The sequence below is a fragment of the Petromyzon marinus genome, chromosome 74, assembly GCF_048934315.1.
Source record: "Petromyzon marinus isolate PM22_M1 ecotype Great Lakes invasive population chromosome 74, UKy_Petmar_22M1.pri1.0, whole genome shotgun sequence".
Taxonomy (NCBI): Eukaryota; Metazoa; Chordata; class Hyperoartia; order Petromyzontiformes; family Petromyzontidae; genus Petromyzon; species Petromyzon marinus.
Window position 1 is genome coordinate 9,802,810 of NC_133740.1, and position 18,338 is coordinate 9,821,147.

Sequence of the window (18,338 nt, forward strand, 5' to 3'; positions counted from 1 at the left end):
CACCCCCTCCCCGCTACCCCCCTCCCCCAACCACCACCACCACCCACCACCACCCCCCACACCACCACCACCACACCCCACACCTCCACCACCACCAACCCCCCACCATCCCCCCACTCCACCACCCCCGCCCACCACCTCCACCACCACCACACCCCACACCTCCACCACCACCACCACACCCCACACCTCCACCACCACCACCCCCCCACCATCCACTCCCCCCCCCCATCATCCAACCCCCCCCACCACCCGCCCCCCCACCCCCCCCCACCACCCCCCCACCAACCCCCCACCACCCACTATGGTCGGCTCCGAAGCAGCCCAGGATCTCGAGCAGCGCCTCAGCGGCGAGCTGCCAGAGCAGCGCCCCCATGAGGAGCAGCTTGTCCCAGCGGTCGGGCAGGTCCAGGGCCACCATGTCCACCCCCAGGAAGAGGCAGGCAGCTGCACCAAGCCGGTAGCACGGTAGCAGTGGTACCGGTGGTAGTGGTGGTAGCAGTGGTAGTGGTAGTGGTGGTAGTGGTGGTAGTGGTGGTAGTGGTAGTAGTGGTGGTAGTGGTAGTGGTGGTAGTGGTAGTGGTGGTAGTGGTGGTAGTGGTGGTAGTGGTAGTGGTGGTAGTGGTGGTAGTGGTGGTAGCAGTGGTAGTGGTGGTAGTGGTGGTAGTGGTGGTAGTGGTAGTAGTGGTGGTAGTGGTAGTGGTGGTAGTGGTAGTGGTGGTAGTGGTGGTAGTGGTGGTAGTGGTAGTGGTGGTAGTGGTGGTAGTGGTGGTAGCAGTGGTAGTGGTAGCGGTGGTAGTGGTAGCAGTGGTAGTGGTGGTAGTGGTAGCAGTGGTAGTGGTGGTAGTGGTAGTAGTGGTGGTAGTGGTAGTAGTGGTAGTGGGGGTAGTGGTAGCAGTGGTACCAGTGGTAGTGGTGGTACCAGTGGTAGTGGTGGTAGTGGTGGTAGTGGTAGCAGTGGTAGCAGTGGTAGTGGTAGCAGTGGTAGTGGTAGCAGTGGTAGTGGTAGCAGTGGTAGTGGTAGTGGTGGTAGTGGTGGTAGTGGTAGTGGTAGCAGTGGTAGTGGTGGTAGTGGTGGTAGTGGTAGCAGTGGTAGCAGTGGTAGTGGTGGTAGTGGTAGTGGTAGCAGTGGTAGCAGTGGTAGTAGTGGTAGTGGTGGTAGCAGTGGTAGTGGTGGTAGTGGTGCCAGTGGTAGTGGTGGTAGTGGTAGTGGTAGCAGTGGTAGTGGTAGCAGTGGTAGTGGTAGCAGTGGTAGTGGTAGCAGTGGTAGTAGTGGTAGTGGTAGTAGCAGTGGTAGTAGTGGTAGTGGTAGTAGTGGTAGCAGTGGTAGTAGTAGCAGTGGTAGTGGTGGTAGTGGTAGCAGTGGTAGTGGTAGCAGTGGTAGTGGTAGCAGTGGTAGCGGTGGTAGTGGTAGCAGTGGTAGCAGTGGTAGTGGTAGCAGTGGTAGTGGTGGTAGTGGTAGCAGTGGTAGTGGTAGTAGTGGTAGCAGTGGTAGCAGTGGTAGTGGTAGCAGTGGTAGTGGTAGTAGTGGTAGTGGTAGCAGTGGTAGTGGTAGCAGTGGTAGTGGTAGCAGTGGTAGTAGTAGCAGTGGTAGTGGTGGTAGTAGTAGCAGTGGTAGTGGTAGCAGTGGTAGTGGTAGCAGTGGTATCAGTAGTACGGCAGTGGAAGTAACAGCAAAGGAGAGGCACATGTTAGCATACATCACGTAGTCTATAGCATGTAACATGTAGTGTTATAGCACGTAGTCTATAGCATGTAACATGTAGTCTACAGCACATAGTGTATAGCGCATAGCACGTAGTCTATAGCACGTTAGTCTACATCACATAGCATGCACGTAGTCTATAGCGCGTCGTCGATAGCACATAGCATGTGTCATGACAGGGGAGTCAACCTGCAGTGCGAGTGGACTGGTGGACACGGGAGGTAATGACAGGGGAGTCAGCCTGCGGTGCGAGTGGACTGGTGGACACGGGAGGTAATGACAGGGGAGTCAGCCTGCGGTGCGAGTGGACTAGTGGCCACGGGAGGTAATGACAGGGGAGTCAGCCTGCAGTGTGAGTGGACTAGTGGCCGCGGGAGGTAATGACAGGGGAGTCAGCCTGCAGTGTGAGTGGACTGGTGGCCACGGGAGGTAATGACAGGGGAGTCAGCCTGCAGTGTGAGTGGACTAGTGGCCACGGGAGGTAATGACAGGGGAGTCAGCCTGCAGTACGAAGGGACTAGTGGCCGCGGGAGGTAATGACAGGGGAGTCAGCCTGCAGTGTGAGTGGACCGGTGGCCACGGGAGGTAATGACAGGGGAGTCAGCATGCAGTACGAAGGGACTGGTGGCCACGGGAGGTAATGACAGGGGAGTCAGCCTGCAGTACGAATGGACTAGAGTGGCCACAGGAGGTAATGACAGGGGAGTCAGCCTGCAGTGTGAAGGGACTAGTGGCCACGGGAGGTAATGGCAGGGGAGTCTGCCTGCAGTGTAAAGGGACTAGTGGCCATGGGAGGTAATGACAGGGGAGTCAGCCTGCAGTGTGAAGGGACTAGTGGCCGCGGGAGGTAATGACAGGGGAGTCAGCCTGCAGTACGAATGGACTGGTGGCCGCGGAAGGTAATGGCAGGGGAGTCTGCCTGCAGTGTGAAGGGACTAGTGGCCACGGGAGGTAATGACAGGGGAGTCAGCCTGCAGCGCGTAGTCTATAGCGTGTAGTGCGAGCTACACACGGTGGCGTTACCGGCAAGGATGCGAGCCGCTGTCCCCACGAACCAATGAGCCCAATTAAACAGCGGCCTCCTGCAGCACAGACACACACACAGGCAAAGGTCCCCCGCGTAGCCTTTAACGGACTGTCAGGGCAAGTGCTGTTCATACCCACAGGGCACACAGACAAAGATTCGCTATTTTGTTTACACCTGAAGACGGACGCTTTTGTGTTGCGACCGAAAACGTCGCGTTTCCTCTTCATTTCATTATTAATTTTTTTCTACCCACGTGACTTTGCCAAAAGAACCGGAGAGTATGGATTCCTGCAGCCACGAAAGCTTCAAATCAGGAAAGACAAAAATCCCCCCGTGTAGCCTTTAACGGACTGTCGGGGCAAGTGCTGTTTCGTAGCGATGAGCAGAAGCACCCTATGATTACAAAGATCCCCCGTGTAGCCTCAGCAGACTGTCGGGGCAAGCACTGTTAGCGAGCGGCACCTATGAAGGCCGGCACGGCACACGAGGGGGGTGGGTGGCCAGCACCACCACGCCCGGCCGCCTTTGTCTCCCTAGTGGCGATGTTTACTGCACACCGCACCAGGTAACGCATTTGAGGCCGAGTCGACCTAGGGGATGCCCGTGACCGGTTCAGATAACCGTCACCGGTGTTGGCCTGTGATAACCGGCACTGTGGCACACACGAGGGGGTGGGTGGCCAGCACCACCACGCACGCCCGGCCGCCTTTGTCTCCCCCAGTGGCGATGTTTTACTACGCACCGCGCCAGGTACTCATTTGAGGCCGAGTCGACCTAGGGGAACCTAAAGGACCGCGTTAAATAATCGGTTTTGGTGGTGGTGGCACCTGGGCCCGTCCCGTGACCTCCTCCTGCACCTAGCCTGGCACGGCAGTCAACCCATGGCCCCTGCTGGGTCTGTCCCGTGACTACCTCCTGCACCTAGCCTGGCACAGCAGTCGACCCGTGACACGACCTGGGTCTGTCCCGTGACCTCCTCCTGCACCTAGCCTGGCACAGCAGTTAACCCATGGCACCTGCTGGGTCTGTTCCGTGACCTCCTCCTCCTGCACCTAGCCTGGCACAGCGGTCGACCCACGGCACCTGCTGGGTCTGTCCCGTGACTACCTCCTCCTGCACCTAGCCTGGCACAGAGTGCCTCCACTTACATCGGGGTGTTGGGGTGAGGCCTGAAGACCGCCATGATGGGTTGCATCAAGGCCAGGAACATGACGATGCAGCCCAGCACCGAGTGGGCCCTCTGTGAAGACAAAGATCCCCCGTGTAGCCTCAACAGATTGATGGGGCAAGTGCTGTTAGCGAGCACTTGTGGCACTTGTGAAGGCCGTCACTGTGAGGCCGGCGGGTGGCCAGGCAGCCACCCACCACGCCCGGCCGCCTTTGTCTCTCCCCCAGCGGCGCTGGAGGCGGTGGGTGGGTGGGTTGGTTGGTTGGTGGGTGGGTGGGTGGGTTCGTGGGTTGGTCGGTGGGTGGGTTGGTGGGTTGGTGGGTGGGTGGGTTGGCGGGTCAGTGGGTGGGTGGGTTGGTGGGTCGGTTGGTCGATCGGTGGGTGGGTGGATTGGTTGGTTGGTGGTTCGGTAGGTGGGTCGGTGGGTGGGTGGATTGGTGGGTCGGTGGGTCGGTGGGTCGGTGGATCGGTGGGTGGGTCGGTGGGTGGGTGGGTTGGTGGGTGGGTTGGTAGGTCGGTGGGTGGGTCGGTGGGTCGGTGGATCGGTGGGTGGGTCGGTGGATCGGTGGGTGGGTCGGTGGGTGGGTGGGTGGGTGGGCCTGGGCAGACTCACCCCGCTCCATCCCAGGCGGTAACAGAAGGGGATGACGAAGGCGGTGATGGTGGTGAGCACGGCGAGCACCATGAGGCCGCGGTGCAGCTGGAACCAAACCTTCTCGCCCAGCAGCTTCGTGTTGGGCCACACGGGCTTGAAGAAGCGTGCGAGCACCACGCCCACGCTGCACAGGCTCAGCCACGCCACCAGCATCAGGGCGCCTGGGGCCGGGGGGGAGGGAGTGGGGGGATGAGAGGAGAGGGAGTGGAGGAGAGGGAATGGAGGGAGGGAGTGGAGGGAGTGGAGGGATGGGAGGGAGGAGAGGGAGTGGAGGGAGTGGATGGAGTGGAGGGAGGGGGGAGGGAGTGGAGGGATGGGAGGGAGGGAGGGAGTGGAGGGAGGGGGGAGGGAGTGGAGGGAGGGAGTGGAGGGAGTGGAGGGAGGAGAGGGAGTGGAGGAATGGGAGGAGAGGGAGTGGAGGAGAGGGAGTGGAGGAATGGGAGGAGAGAGAGGGAGCCAAATAACTCTCAAGTTATTTGGCTGCTGCTGTTATGAAGTTCCACATGGCAACAATGATGGTCACGACCACCGCTTACCACCACCATCTCCGCTCACCACCACCGCTCACCACCACCACCTCCACTCACCACCACCAACACCGCTCACCACCACCTCCGCTTACCACCACCGCTCACCACCACCACCTCCACTCACCACCACCAACACCGCTCACCACCACCACCTCCGCTCACCACCACCGCTCACCACCACCACCACCGCTCACCACGACCACCTCCGCTCACTACCACCACTCACCACCACCACCACCGCTCAGCACCACCGCTCACCACCACCGCTCACCACCACCACCTCCGCTCATTACCACCGCTAACCACCACCACCTCCGCTCACTACCACCGCTCACCACCACCACCTCCGCTCAGCACCACCACTCACCACCACCACCTCCGCTCACCACCACCGCTCACCACCACCACCGCTCACCACCACCGCTCACCACCACCACCGCTCACCACTGCCGCTCGCCACCGCCGCTCACCGTGCGCCTTGACGAGGTTGTTGGAGCGCGTGACGGCCACCTCCACCGGAGATCCGAGAGGAGCGATGCGATACCTGGAGACCATGGGCTGCACATCGTGTTTCTCTATCTCTCCTGTACGTAGACACGCAAGCACGGGGACACGGGGAGAATGAGACACGCAGGAGTGTGTCTGTGTGTCTGTGTGTGTGTGCACAGGTGCGTGTCTAGGCAACGTTGTCGTGGACAGTGCTGTGGGGGCGAGGGTGGGGAGGGCCAATTTAAATTGGCCTTTACCCTCAGGGCGTTTGTGACCACCACAGCGGCTAAATGGGGGCTCTGGAAAGGTGCGAGAGGCTGGTGACCACCTCCACCTTAAATAAATTACCACGTAAAAAATATCTCGTTAATAAGCTTGTGCCGGGGGGACAGGCGTCTATGACGTCTCCTGGCCAAACCCCATTTGGCGGAGCCAGGAGAGTGAATCTCTACCCTCGGGGCTCCTCCAGAAACAACAAAGAGCCACTGCGGGTGGCCACGTGGAATGTTCGAACGCTCACTGAGGAGGAGAGGCTGCCACTCTTCTGCCCTCTGACCATCGACTTGTCATCTGTAAGATGCGCCTGCCATTCTTCCACTCCAGTGGTGGGTGTACACCCAGGACTCCATTCAAACCTAAGGTGGCCTGGTCTCAGCTAGCTGATTAAAGTTGCAAGTGAGAATTTAATTGTCGCTTGTGGTTGGGGTTGGCATCGTCTCCCACTCCTCCAGATGTCGAGGGTAAATGGGTGAGGTTTAGGACTGTGACTCATGCAGCGGCAATGACTGCTTTGGGTACGCGGTCCAGACCTCCCCAGAGACCCTGGCTGACAGAGGAGGTGTTCAGGATGGCTGAGAAAAAGCGACAGGCCCACTCTAATCGTCTACAGCATCCCACATCAGAGAATGAAGAGGCTTACTGCAGCCTTCGCTCGGAGGTTCGGAGAGCCGTGAGGCGCTGCAAGGATGGGTGGTGGTCGCGGGTTGCTGAGGAGATGGAGTCTGCCTCAGTGGCCCGCGATCACAAATCTCTATTTAACTCCATCAAAAAAGTAACCTGCAGCGCCACACCTATTACCATCATTAGGGGAAAAAAACGGTGATCCAATCTCCGACCCCCAGGAACAGGTTTGCAGATTTGCTGAGCATTTCTGTGAAGTCCTGGGGGAGGGAAAATCCCTCAGCCAGGAAAACATCGTGGCACAAAGTGAGGATGACCCTGCTGAGGCTGCGGTGCCTCAAATATTGGAGGAAGAAGTTACCCCCTGTGAGTGGCTGGCTGAGATGCCATCTGTTGAGGAAGTACTGAAGGCGATCCAAAGTCTGAAACCAGGAAAGGCAGCGGGCAGACATGATCTCCCAAGCGAAATGCTGAGGGAGGGTGGCGTTTGTGCACAGACTGCCCTACATGATATCATAACAACAGTCTGGAACACTGGACGGGTTCCGCAGAATTGGAAGGATGCCCTTGTGTAACAACTACAGGGGCATCTCACTCCTCAGTGTGCCGGGAAAGGTTCTGGCAATGATTATTCAACATGGCCTTGCCAGGCACGCTGAGGAGAGGCTTGCGGAGCCCCAATGCGGTTTCAGGAAAGGGCGGTCCTGCACAGACGCCATATTTTCTGTCCGTCTGCTACAGCAGAGGTGTAGGGAATTCCAACAAGACCTACATCTCTGCTTTATTGACCTGGTCAAGGCATATGATACCATCAGTAGGCCTGGACTCTGGGTTGTTATTTGTAATTTCGGAGTCCCTGACCCTCTGCTCACGCTCATTAAGGACCTTCATGATGATGAGTGGGCCCGGGTAAAACTACGTGGCCGAAAGTCGGAGCCATTCCCTGTTCACTTTGGGGTGCGACAGGGATTTCCTCTGGCTCCCACATTGTTTAACATCTTTTTCGACCACGTAGTTCGTGAATCCTTTGATGGCTGTGGCTAGCCTGCCTACGATCCCTCATGGGTTTAACCAGGCTGGATTGTGTGAGGAGCTCACAAATCCTTGAAAGATCTGGGCAAAGTCCCATCGGTGAGCTCCTCCGGCAGGCAAGGCTGCGTTGGCTGGGTCATGTAGCCTGCATGCCCAGTCACCGCATGCCCAAACAGCTTTGTTCGGCCGGATAGAGGGGGCTAAACGGGCGTGGCACGGGCTAGAGAAGAGATGAAGTGATGTGGTACAGGAGGACGTGGAGCTGAGTGGACTTGCCGATGACTGGTACCAGCGGTGTCAAGATCGGCCTCTGTGGAGGAGGCTCGTGAAGGACACTACTAGGCAGTTGGAGGCAGTTGGAGGCAGTCGCCCTCCAACAACAACGGAGGGCGGAGGAGCGACGCTCACAACAACGAGCGGAGCGCCGGGTGGCTAAAGCACAGCAGGTTGGCACAGTAGGGGGCACAGGTGGTGCATCAGCCAGTCATCTCAGTCATCTCAGTCAGTCGACCCGTGGCACCTGGGTCTGCCCCGTGACCTCCTGCCAGCGGGCGTTCGACACTTCACGTGGCCTCAAGGTGCACATAGCCTGGCACAAGCGTCGTGGTGATGTCACCACCACTTAGTGGCGAATGGCGGTTGTTATTGTTGTGTGTGTGCTTACACAGGTGTGTGTGTGTGTCTGTACAGGTGTGTGCGTGTACAGGTGTGTGTGTACAGGTGTGTATGTGCGTACAGAAGTGTGTGTGTGTACAGGTGTGTGTGTGTGCGTACACAGGTGTGTCTGTACAGGTGTGTGTGTACAGGTGTGTGTACAGGTGTGTGTGTGTGTACAGGTGTGTGTGTGTGTACAGGCGTGTGTGTGTGTGTGTGCGTACGCAAGTGTGCGTGTCTGTACAGGTGTGTGTTGTTGTACAGGCGTATGTGTACAGGTGTGTGTGTGTGCGTACAGTTGTGTGTGTGTACAGGTGTGTGTACAGGTGTGTGTGTACAGGCGTGTGTGTGTGTACAGGTGTGTGTGTGTGTACAGGTGTGTGTGTACAGGTGTGTGTGTGTACAGGCGTGTGTGTGTCTGTACAGGTGTGTGTGTACAGGCATGTGTGTACAGATGTGTGTGTGTGTGTACAGGCGTGTGTGTGTGTGTGTACAGGTGTGTGTGTACAGGCATGTGTGTACAGGTGTGTGTGTGTGTGTGTACAGGCGTGTGTGTGTGTGTGTACAGGCGTGTGTGTGTGTACAGGTGTGTGTGTGTGTACAGGTGTGTGTGTGTGTACAGGCGTGTGTGTGTGTGTGTACAGGTGTGTGTGTACAGGCATGTGTGTGTGTACAGGTGTGTGTGTGTGTGTACAGGTGTGTGTGTGTACAGGCATGTGTGTGTGTGTGTGTGTACAGGTGTGTGTGTGTCCAGGCCACGCGTCCCACCATCGTCTGTCTCCCCGTGCGCCAAGAAGAGGTAGTACTGCTTCTTGAGGTCGGCCTTCCTGGGCTCGGTGGCCACCTGGCTCAGGGTGAAGGAGCACTGCAGCATGCCGTCGGCGACCCGTGCCGACGCGTTGGACATGCTCGCCTGCGCCCACCACCACAGACGACAACAACAACGACAACAACAACGACAACAACTTTCGATGTAAAGCTTTCGTGACTGCAAGGATTCATCTTCTTTGGTTCTTTCGGTAAAGTCACCACCACGTAGAATGAGAATAAAATAATAAATTGATGAAATAAAATGACGCAATAATATTCTCACGACGTTTTGGCCACAACACAAGCGGCCTTCATCAGGTGAAGGGACGAGACTGTCTGGAGGACAGCGCTGGAGTGAAAAAGGCACGCTCAGATCACGACCTTTAAGCTGTGTGAGAAGAGACAAAGCGCCTTGACAAAGGAATTAGCATAGAATTTAGCATTGAAATAGCTGAGTGATTAGCTTGTGACTGGTCACAGAAATAGCTGTGTTAAAGTTAAAGCACATCCGCAGAGGCATCCCTTGACAAAGGAATTAGCATAGAATTTAGCATTGAAATAGCTAAGTTAAAGCATACACATCCGCAGAGGCATCCCTTGACAAAGGAATTAGCATAGAATTTAGCATTGAAATAGCTGAGTGATTAGCTTGTAACTGGTCACAGAAATAGCTATGTTAAAGTCAGAGCATACACATTACAGAGGCACCTAGTAGTGTGGGTCTCTGTGGGTCTCTGTGGGTCTCTATGGGTCTCTTTGGGTCTCTGTGGGTCTCTTTGGGTCTTTGTGGGTCTCTATGGGTCTCCGTGGGTCTCCGTGGGTCTCTGTAGGTCTCTGTGGGTCTCTACGGGTCTCTGTGGGTCTCTACGGGTTTCTACGAGTGTGTAGAATCAACGCCACGCATTTCGATGATTTGACTGCTGCTATAAATGTCGACATGACGAGGACGACAACGTCAGCCAGACACGCTTCCGAAAACCCAACTAAGAGGCGGCTCGTGACATCGCCACGAGGCGAGGCTCTGTCGCGAGTGGCCTCTCCGTGTTCAGATCGGGAAAAGAAAAACCCCCGTTGTGTTTACTGGCCTGCCCGTGAGCAGCGGAACGACTGCCTCGTCTGCCAACGGTAGGCATTTACAAACAACAACAACAACACGCAAACAACAACACAGCATGAGCCCTTGAGTCCACACCGCACGACCCCTACAGTGTTGCCAAAAGCCCGGGGGGTGGCTTCAAAAGAAAACATTATTTTTTCACGCTTCCTGAGAAATCTGCCAACAATGCCACGGGCAATGCGCCTGCCCTTCGGTGCTCCGGAGTGCCACGTGGCTGAAGGATCCCGGGCGCCCGCGTTGGCGGCGACGGGCGGCCGAGCGGGAGGCCCTGTCGACTTTTTCGAAGCCACTTTCGCGCACACCGGCCAGCGCGCCCGTTGCCCGCCGCCGTCCCGTTTGGTTCTCCGGTGAGGTGACGGTAACGGCAGCCTCGCCGCGAGCGTCACCCGCTTTTTTTGCCGAGGCGCCCTGGCCCTGCCACCGCGCGACACGGCCGACGCGACGGAGCTTGCCAAATTGGCCGCGTCGGAACGGGGGCGGTGGGTTGGGGTTTTCAAACGGCAGCAACAGCCGCCATTCGCCACCAGGCGGCGGTGACGTCACCACGACGTCACCCGCCACTTAAACGACACGCGCTCTTTCGCGCACAGGCGCAAGGCTTTTGGCGACCAACTTCAGTCATCGTGTAGAGGTTTTTTTTTGGGGTTGGATCGCGCAAGTGCTAATGTTTGTGTCGTAACCCTCCATTTCTATCCCCCCCCCCCGTTGTTGCTGGATGTGTAATCACCGGCGAAACGTCGTGCAACTCGAATTGCGAACGTCGCGGATTTACTCTCCAACACACCGGCTGGGCCGAGGTAGTACGCTACACTATAAACTACACTACACACTGCAATCCACTACACACCACGCTACACACTGCACTAGTAACTAATTGGCGCTACGTTCACGTGACGAATCCCTTGTCGATTGGCCGTGTCGGGTGGCGGAGGGGTCACGACACAACGTTCATACACTTCACGCCGATCTAAACCCCCGAAAACATTTATTACGAACGCGCGTACATTGCTCGCGCGACGCTGAACCCCCGTGCAAACGTGCATTTGTGGGATCGTTAAATCATCGTCCGACGTCCGAGGGAGACGCACCAGCAGGATGGGGTTGGAGTACGAGGATGGGATATCTCGCCCGCTGCTGTACGACGTCCCGATGATGGGGCGGCCGTTCAGAATGGTGCACTGGTAAATGTCGTCGTCGCCCTGGCACGCGAAAGGTGGGGAGTGGCACACAATCAGAGACAAAGGGTGGCACGTGATCAAAGACAAAGGGTGGCACGTGATCAAAGACAAAGGGTGGCACGTGATCAAAGACAAAGGGTGGTACGTAATCAAAGACAAAGAGTGGCACGTGATCAAAGACAAAGGGTGGCACGTGATCAAAGACAAAGGGTGGCACGTGATCAAAGACAAAGGGTGGTACGTAATCAAAGACAAAGAGTGGCACGTGATCAAAGACAAAGGGTGGCACACAATCAAAGACAAAGGGTAGCACGTGATCAAAGACAAAGGGTGGCACACAATCAAAGACAAAGGGTGGCACGTGGATCAAAGACAAAGGGTGGCACGCGATCAAAGACCAAAGGGTGGCACGTGATCAAAGACAAAGGGTGGCACGTGATCAAAGACAAAGGGTGGCACGTGATCAAGACAAAGGGTGGCACGCGATCAAAGACAAAGGGTGGCACGTGATCAAAGATAAAGGGTGGCACGTGATCAAAGACAAAGGGTGGCACGTGATCAAAGACAAAGGGTGGCACGTGATCAAAGACAAAGGGTGGCACGTGATCAAAGACAAAGGTCACCCCCTCTCCCCAGCGTGGCCTTAAGCACCGAGGGGCAAGTGCTGTTTGTGAGCGAGCGGCGACTATGAAGGCCAGAGGTGGGTGGATATCCCGGCCGCCTTTGTCTCCCCCCAGTGGCCAACAAAGCACAAAGATCCCCCGTGTCGCCTCTAAAAGACTGCTGGGGCAAGTGCTGTTAGCGAGCAGCAGCAGCACCGCCCTATGAAGGCTGGCACCGTGGCACACGCAGAGGGGGTGGGTGGCCAGCACCACGCACGCCCGCCCGGCCACTCGCCCGGCCACTCGCCCAGCCACTCGCCCGGCCACTCGCCCTCCAACTCGCCCGGCCACTCGCCCTCCAACTCGCCCGGCCACTCGCCCTCCAACTCGCCCGGCCACTCGCCCTCCAACTCGCCTGGCCACTCGCCCTCTAACTCGCCCGGCCACTCGCCCGGCCACTCGCCTGGCCACTCGCCCGGCCACTCGCCCTCCAACTCGCCCGGCCACTCGCCCTCCAACTCGCCCGGCCACTCGCCCTCCAACTCGCCCGGCCACTCGCCCTCCAACTCGCCCGGCCACTCGCCCTCCAACTCGCCCGGCCACTCGTCCTCTAACTCGCCCTCCAACTCGCCCACCCACTCGCCCGCCCGGCCACTCGCCCGCCCACTCGCCCAGCCACTCCCCCGCCCACTCGCCCTCCAACTCGCCCGGCCACTCGCCCAGCCACTCGCCCTCCAACTCGCCCGGCCACTTGCCCGGCCACTCGCCCAACCACTCGCCCAGTCACTCGCCCGGCCACTCACCCGGCCGCTCGCCCGCCCGCCCGCTCGCCCGCTCAATCGCCCGGCTACTCGCCCGCCCGCCCGCTCGCCCGCCCGCCCGCCCGCCCGCCCGCCCGCTCAATCGCCCGGCCACTCGCCCGGCCACTCGCTTGGCCACTCGCCCGGCCACTCGCCCTCCCACTCGCCCTCCAACTCGCCCACCCACTTGCCCGCCCGGCCACTCGCCCGGCCACTCGCCCAGCCACTCGCCCTCCAACTCGCCCGGCCACTCGCCCGGCCACTCGCCCGGCCACTCGCCCTCCCGACCACTCGCCCTCCCAACTCGCCCGGACACTCGCCCGGCCACTCGCCCTCCAACTCGCCCTCCAACTCGCCCTCCAACTCCCTCGGCCACTCGCCCGGCCACTCGCCGGCCCACTCACCATCCAGGTGTCGCCGGAGAAGCCGAGCGCCAGGTAGCCGGAGTCCGGCCCGCTTATCTCCACCGCCACCTGCTCGCTGGCCGGCTCCGGAGTCATCGCCACGAAGAAACATGAGCCTGAGGACGGGTCGCAGCGGGCCGGGGAGGCGCATGCACGACTTGGAGAAGCCGCATCCAGTGATGTCCGGCTGCGGGAGGGACGGGATGGGGGGGGGAGGGTGGAGGGGGGGAGGGGGGGAGGGGGGAGGGGGGGAGGGAGGGGGGAGGGGGGGAGGGGAGGGGGAGAGGGAGGGGGGGAGGGAGGGTGGGAGGGAGGGGAGGGGGGAGGGAGTGGAGGGAGGGATACGAGAGGGGGAGAAGAGGAGGGAGTTCATAGTCATGGTCGTGCAAGGTGATGGTGGTGGTGGTGGTAATGATGGTGGTAATGATGGTGGTGATGGTAGTAGCGATGGTGGTGGTGATGGTGGTGATGGTGGTGGTGATGGTGGTGGATGATGGTGGTGGAGGTGGTGGTGATGGTGGTGGAGGTGGTGGTGATGGTGGTGGAGGTGGTGGTGATGGTGGTGATGATGGTGGTGGAGGTGGTGGTGGTGATGACGGTGATGATGATGATGGTGGTGGTGCAACAGCAGCAGCGATAGAGGCCGCCAGGGAGGCGCTGCTGCCATGACAATCTGTGCCCACGTGTCACCGACCACGTGACACCCCCACGTGACACCGACCACGTAACGTGTCACCCCCCCCCCCCCCCCCCCCATGTCTCTGCCTCATGTTTCCCCCTCGTGTCTCCCCCCACGTGTCCCCCCCCGCCAACCCGTGTCTCCCCCCCCCCCGTGTCTCCCCCCCGTGTCTCCCCCCCGTGTCTCACCCCCGTGTCTCTCCCCCACGTGTCTCCCCCCACGTGTCTCTCCCCCACGTGTCTCCCCCCGTGTCTGCCCCCACGTGTCTCTCCCCCACGTGTCTCTCCCCCACGTGTCTCTCCCCCACGTGTCTCTCCCCCACGTGTCTCTCCCCCACGTGTCTCTCCCCCACGTGTCTGCCCCCACGTGTCTCTCCCCCACGTGTCTCTCCCCCACGTGTCTCTCCCCCACGTGTCTCTCCCCCACGTGTCTCTCCCCCACGTGTCTCTCCCCACGTGTCTCTCCCCACGTGTCTCTCCCCCACGTGCCTCTCCCCACGTGTCTCTCCCCACGTGTCTCTCCCCACGTGTCTCTCACCACGTGTCTCTCCCCCACGTGTCTCTCCCACGTATCTCTCCCACGTGTCTCTCCCCCACGTGTCTCTCCCCACGTGTCTCTCCCCCACGTGTCTCTCCCCACGTGTCTCTCCCCACGTGTCTCTCCCCACGTGTCTCTCCCCCACGTGTCTCTCCCCCACGTGTCTCTCCCCCACGTGTCGCCCCCACGTGTCGCCCCCACGTGTCTCCCCACGTGTCTCTCCCCCACGTGTCTCTCCCCCACGTGTCTCTCCCCCACGTGTCTCTCCCCCCACGTGTCTCTCCCCCACGTGTGCCTCCCCACGTGTCTCTCCCCCCACGTGTCTCTCCCCCACGTGTCTCTCCCCACGTGTCTCTCCCCAAGTGTCTCTCCCCCACGTGTCTCTCCCCACGTGTCTCTCCCCCACGTGTCTCTCCCCACGTGTCTCCCCCCACGTATCTCTCCCCCACGTGTCTCTCCCCCACGTGTCTCTCCCCACGTGTCTGCCCCCACGTGTCTCTCCCCACGTGTCTCTCCCCCCACGTGTCTCTCCCCCACGTGTCTCTCCCCCCACGTGTCTCTCCCCACGTGTCTCTCCCCCACGTGTCTCTCCCCCACGTGCCTCTCCCCACGTGTCTCTCCCCCACGTGTCTCTCCCCACGTGTCTCTCACCACGTGTCTCTCCCCCCACGTGTCTCTCCCACGTATCTCTCCCACGTGTCTCTCCCCCACGTGTCTCTCCCCATGTGTCTCTCCCCCACGTGTCTCTCCCCACGTGTCTCTCCCCACGTGTTCTCCCCCACGTGTCTCTCCCCACGTGTCTCTCCCCACGTGTGTCTCCCCACGTGTCTCTCCCCCACGTGTCTGCCCCCACGTGTCTCTCCCCCCAGTGTCTCTCCCCCCACGTGTCTCTCCCCCACGTGTCTCTCCCCCACGTGTCTCTCCCCCCACGTGTCTCTCCCCACGTGTCTCTCCCCCACGTGTCTCTCCCCCACGTGCCTCTCCCCACGTGTCTCTCCCCCACGTGTCTCTCCCCACGTGTCTCTCACCACGTGTCTCTCCCCACGTGTCTCTCCCACGTATCTCTCCCACGTGTCTCTCCCCCACGTGTCTCTCCCCACGTGTCTCTCCCCCACGTGTCTCTCCCCCACGTGCCTCTCCCCACGTGTCTCTCCCCCCACGTGTCTCTCCCCACGTGTCTCTCACCACGTGTCTCTCCCCCACGTGTCTCTCCCACGTATCTCTCCCACGTGTCTCTCCCCCACGTGTCTCTCCCCACGTGTCTCTCCCCCACGTGTCTCTCCCCCACGTGTCTCTCCCCCCACGTGTCTCTCCCCCCACGTGTCTCTCCCCCACGTGTCTCTCCCCCCACGTGTCTCTCCCCCACGTGTCTCTCCCCACGTGTCTCCCCCCACGTATCTCTCCCCCCACGTGTCTCTCCCCCACGTGTCTCTCCCCCCACGTGTCTCTCCCCCCACGTGTCTCTCCCCCCACGTGTCTCTCCCCCCACGTGTCTCTCCCCCACGTGTCTCTCACCGAATACGTGATGTTGTCGACCTGGAGTTGACGTTCTGGCACGAGAGATGGCACCGTGGCAGACGGTTTGCCCAGGCGAGTGACCATGCCGCTGGGCAGGCCCACCCAGTAGACGGAGCGAGATTGCACGAACGTCGCCCTAGGTGGCAACAACATCAACAACATCAACAACATCAACAACAACATCAACAACAACAACAACATCAACATCAACAACATCAACAACATCAACAACAACAACATCAACAACAGCAACAACAACAACATGGATGTCATCCACAACAAGACCGACAATCGCATCGGCAGCATCAACGAGAGGGGGGGGGGGAGGCGGCAGAGCTTTGTGACGTCATATTTGAGGGGGGGGTGTGGGTCTGACTTTTTGTGACCCCGTGTGACGAGCGGGGGTGGGTCGGTCAAAACTCGTCCAAAATCGCGTGACGTCATTTATGTACGACCCCAAAGCTGACATTGTATTTTTTTAATTATTATTATTACAGGTGAGGACCCATTCAGAAACGTCCCGTAATGTTGATTCAATAGACTCATAGAGACCCGTAGAGACCCACATAGACCCACACTCATAGAAAGCCACAGAGACCCATAGAAACCCATAGAGACCCACAGAGGCCCGCACTAAATTAAACTAATTATGATTTTAACCAGGTGAGGCCCCACTCAGCTCATGTGTAGCTCTCTCTCTCTCTGTCTTTCAGAAGCGTCCACAGGGATATCACAAACGATAGCTCATCAGCATCGTCATCATGGTCGCATGGAAACTTTATAGCAGCAGACAATTGTGCTGAACGTGCGATGTTGCTGATCCTAAATGTGGGGTAGAAAACCGGGAGGACACGGAGAAAAATCCACGTGGCCACGGGGAACCAGGCGAGGTAGTCAACATCTCATAGCCACCGTGATGATGATGAGAGAGACACGCAGACTCCAAATATACAGCAGCAGGTGTTGCCAGGGTACGGGATCGAACCCACGACCTCCTGTAGGCCAGGCGAGGTAGTCAACATCTCATAGCCACCGTGATGATGATGAGAGAGAGAGAGACGCAGACTCCAAATATTCAGCAGCAGCAGCAGCCATAGTCAGGGTCGGGATGGAACCCACAACCTCCTGTACACCAGGTGAGGTAGTAAACATCTCCTAGCCACCGTGATGATGAGGGAGAGAGAGAGACGCAGACTCCAAATATACAGCAGCAGGTGTTGCCAGGGTACGGGATCGAACCCACGACCTCCTGTAGACCAGGCGAGGTAGTCAACATCTCATAGGCACCGTGATGATGATGAGGGAGAGAGAGACGCAGACTCCAAATATTCAGCAGCAGCAGCCATAGTCAGGGTCGTGATCGAACCCACAACCTCCTGTACACCAGGTGAGGTAGTCAACATCTCCTAGCCACCGTGATGATGATGAGAGAGAGACGCAGACTCCAAATATACAGCAGCAGGCGTTGTCAGGGTCAGGATCGAACTCACGACCTCATGTACACCAGGCGAGGTAGTCAACATCCCCTAGCCACACCTGAAGAAGACATTGTCCGGGGAGTTTATTGTAGGAGTCCACGTGACACTGATGGTGATCTTGTCAATCATGCTCGTGTGAGTGACAGTTGAACCCTGGGAAGGAATCATCATCATCATCAGTACCATCATCAGCAGCAGCAGCATTGTCATAATCATATTCACCATCAGTACCATTGTCATTAGCATCATCATAATCAGCAGCAGCATCATCATCAGCACCACCACCATCATCGCCGTCAATATCGCTGACGATGATGGTGACGCCGATGATGATGATGATGATAGTGCTGGTGGTGGTGGTGGTGATGATGGTGGTGGTGATGGCGGCGGTAGTGATGGTGGTGGTGATGATGAAGACGACGATGATGAAAACGACGATGATGGTGGTGGTGGTGATGATGGGGGTGGTGGTGATGGCGGTGATGATGATGGCGGTGGTGATTGCGGTGATGATGATGATGGCGGTGGTGATGATGGTGGTGATGATGATGGCGGTGGCGATGATGGTGGTGGTGATGATGATGCTGATGATGATGACGATGGTGGTGGTGATGATGGTAGTGGTGATGATTGCGGTGGTGACGATGATGGTGATGGTGATGATGATAGTGGTGGTGATGATGATGGTGGTAGTGACGATGGTGGTGATGACGGTGATGATGACGGTGGTGATGATGATGACGGTGGTGGTGATGATGACGGTGGTGGTGGTGATGATGATGGTGGTGATGATGACGGTGGTGGTGATGATGATGGTAGTGGTGATGATGGCGGTGGTGACGACGACGATGATGATGATGATGATGGCGGTGGTGATGATGATGGTGGTGGTGATGATGACGGTGGTGGTGATGATGGTGGTGATGACGATGACGATGGTGGTGGTGATGATGATGACGATGGTGGTGGTGATGATGGTAGTGGTGATGATGACGATGATGGTGGTGATGATGGTAGTGGTGATGATGACGATGATGACGGTAGTGGTGATGATG

General features: G+C 58.5%; 1 protein-coding gene across 5 annotated transcripts in view; it reads right to left on the bottom strand.

The window, feature by feature from the left end:
• LOC116957432 (putative ferric-chelate reductase 1) overlaps positions 1-18,338 on the bottom strand; it is a 43,092-nt gene that overhangs the window by 5,478 nt on the left and 19,276 nt on the right. For 4 of the 5 annotated variants that reach the window (XM_076056240.1, XM_076056239.1, XM_032979570.2 and 1 more), the window contains exons 4-13: positions 17,342-17,436; positions 15,803-15,941; positions 13,072-13,258; positions 11,176-11,286; positions 8,929-9,073; positions 5,556-5,669; positions 4,514-4,716; positions 3,881-3,972; positions 2,729-2,787; positions 311-447 (exon numbers count right to left, since the gene is read on the bottom strand). In XM_076056240.1, the coding sequence (XP_075912355.1) occupies positions 2,773-2,787; positions 3,881-3,972; positions 4,514-4,716; positions 5,556-5,669; positions 8,929-9,073; positions 11,176-11,286; positions 13,072-13,258; positions 15,803-15,941; positions 17,342-17,436 (1,101 nt within the window). In that variant the 3' untranslated portion in view covers positions 311-447; positions 2,729-2,772. Of the gene's footprint in view, positions 1-303; positions 448-2,728; positions 2,788-3,880; positions 3,973-4,513; positions 4,717-5,555; positions 5,670-8,928; positions 9,074-11,175; positions 11,287-13,071; positions 13,259-15,802; positions 15,942-17,341; positions 17,437-18,338 lie in introns of those variants that run through there. The other variant, XM_076056241.1, reaches the window with a different exon arrangement.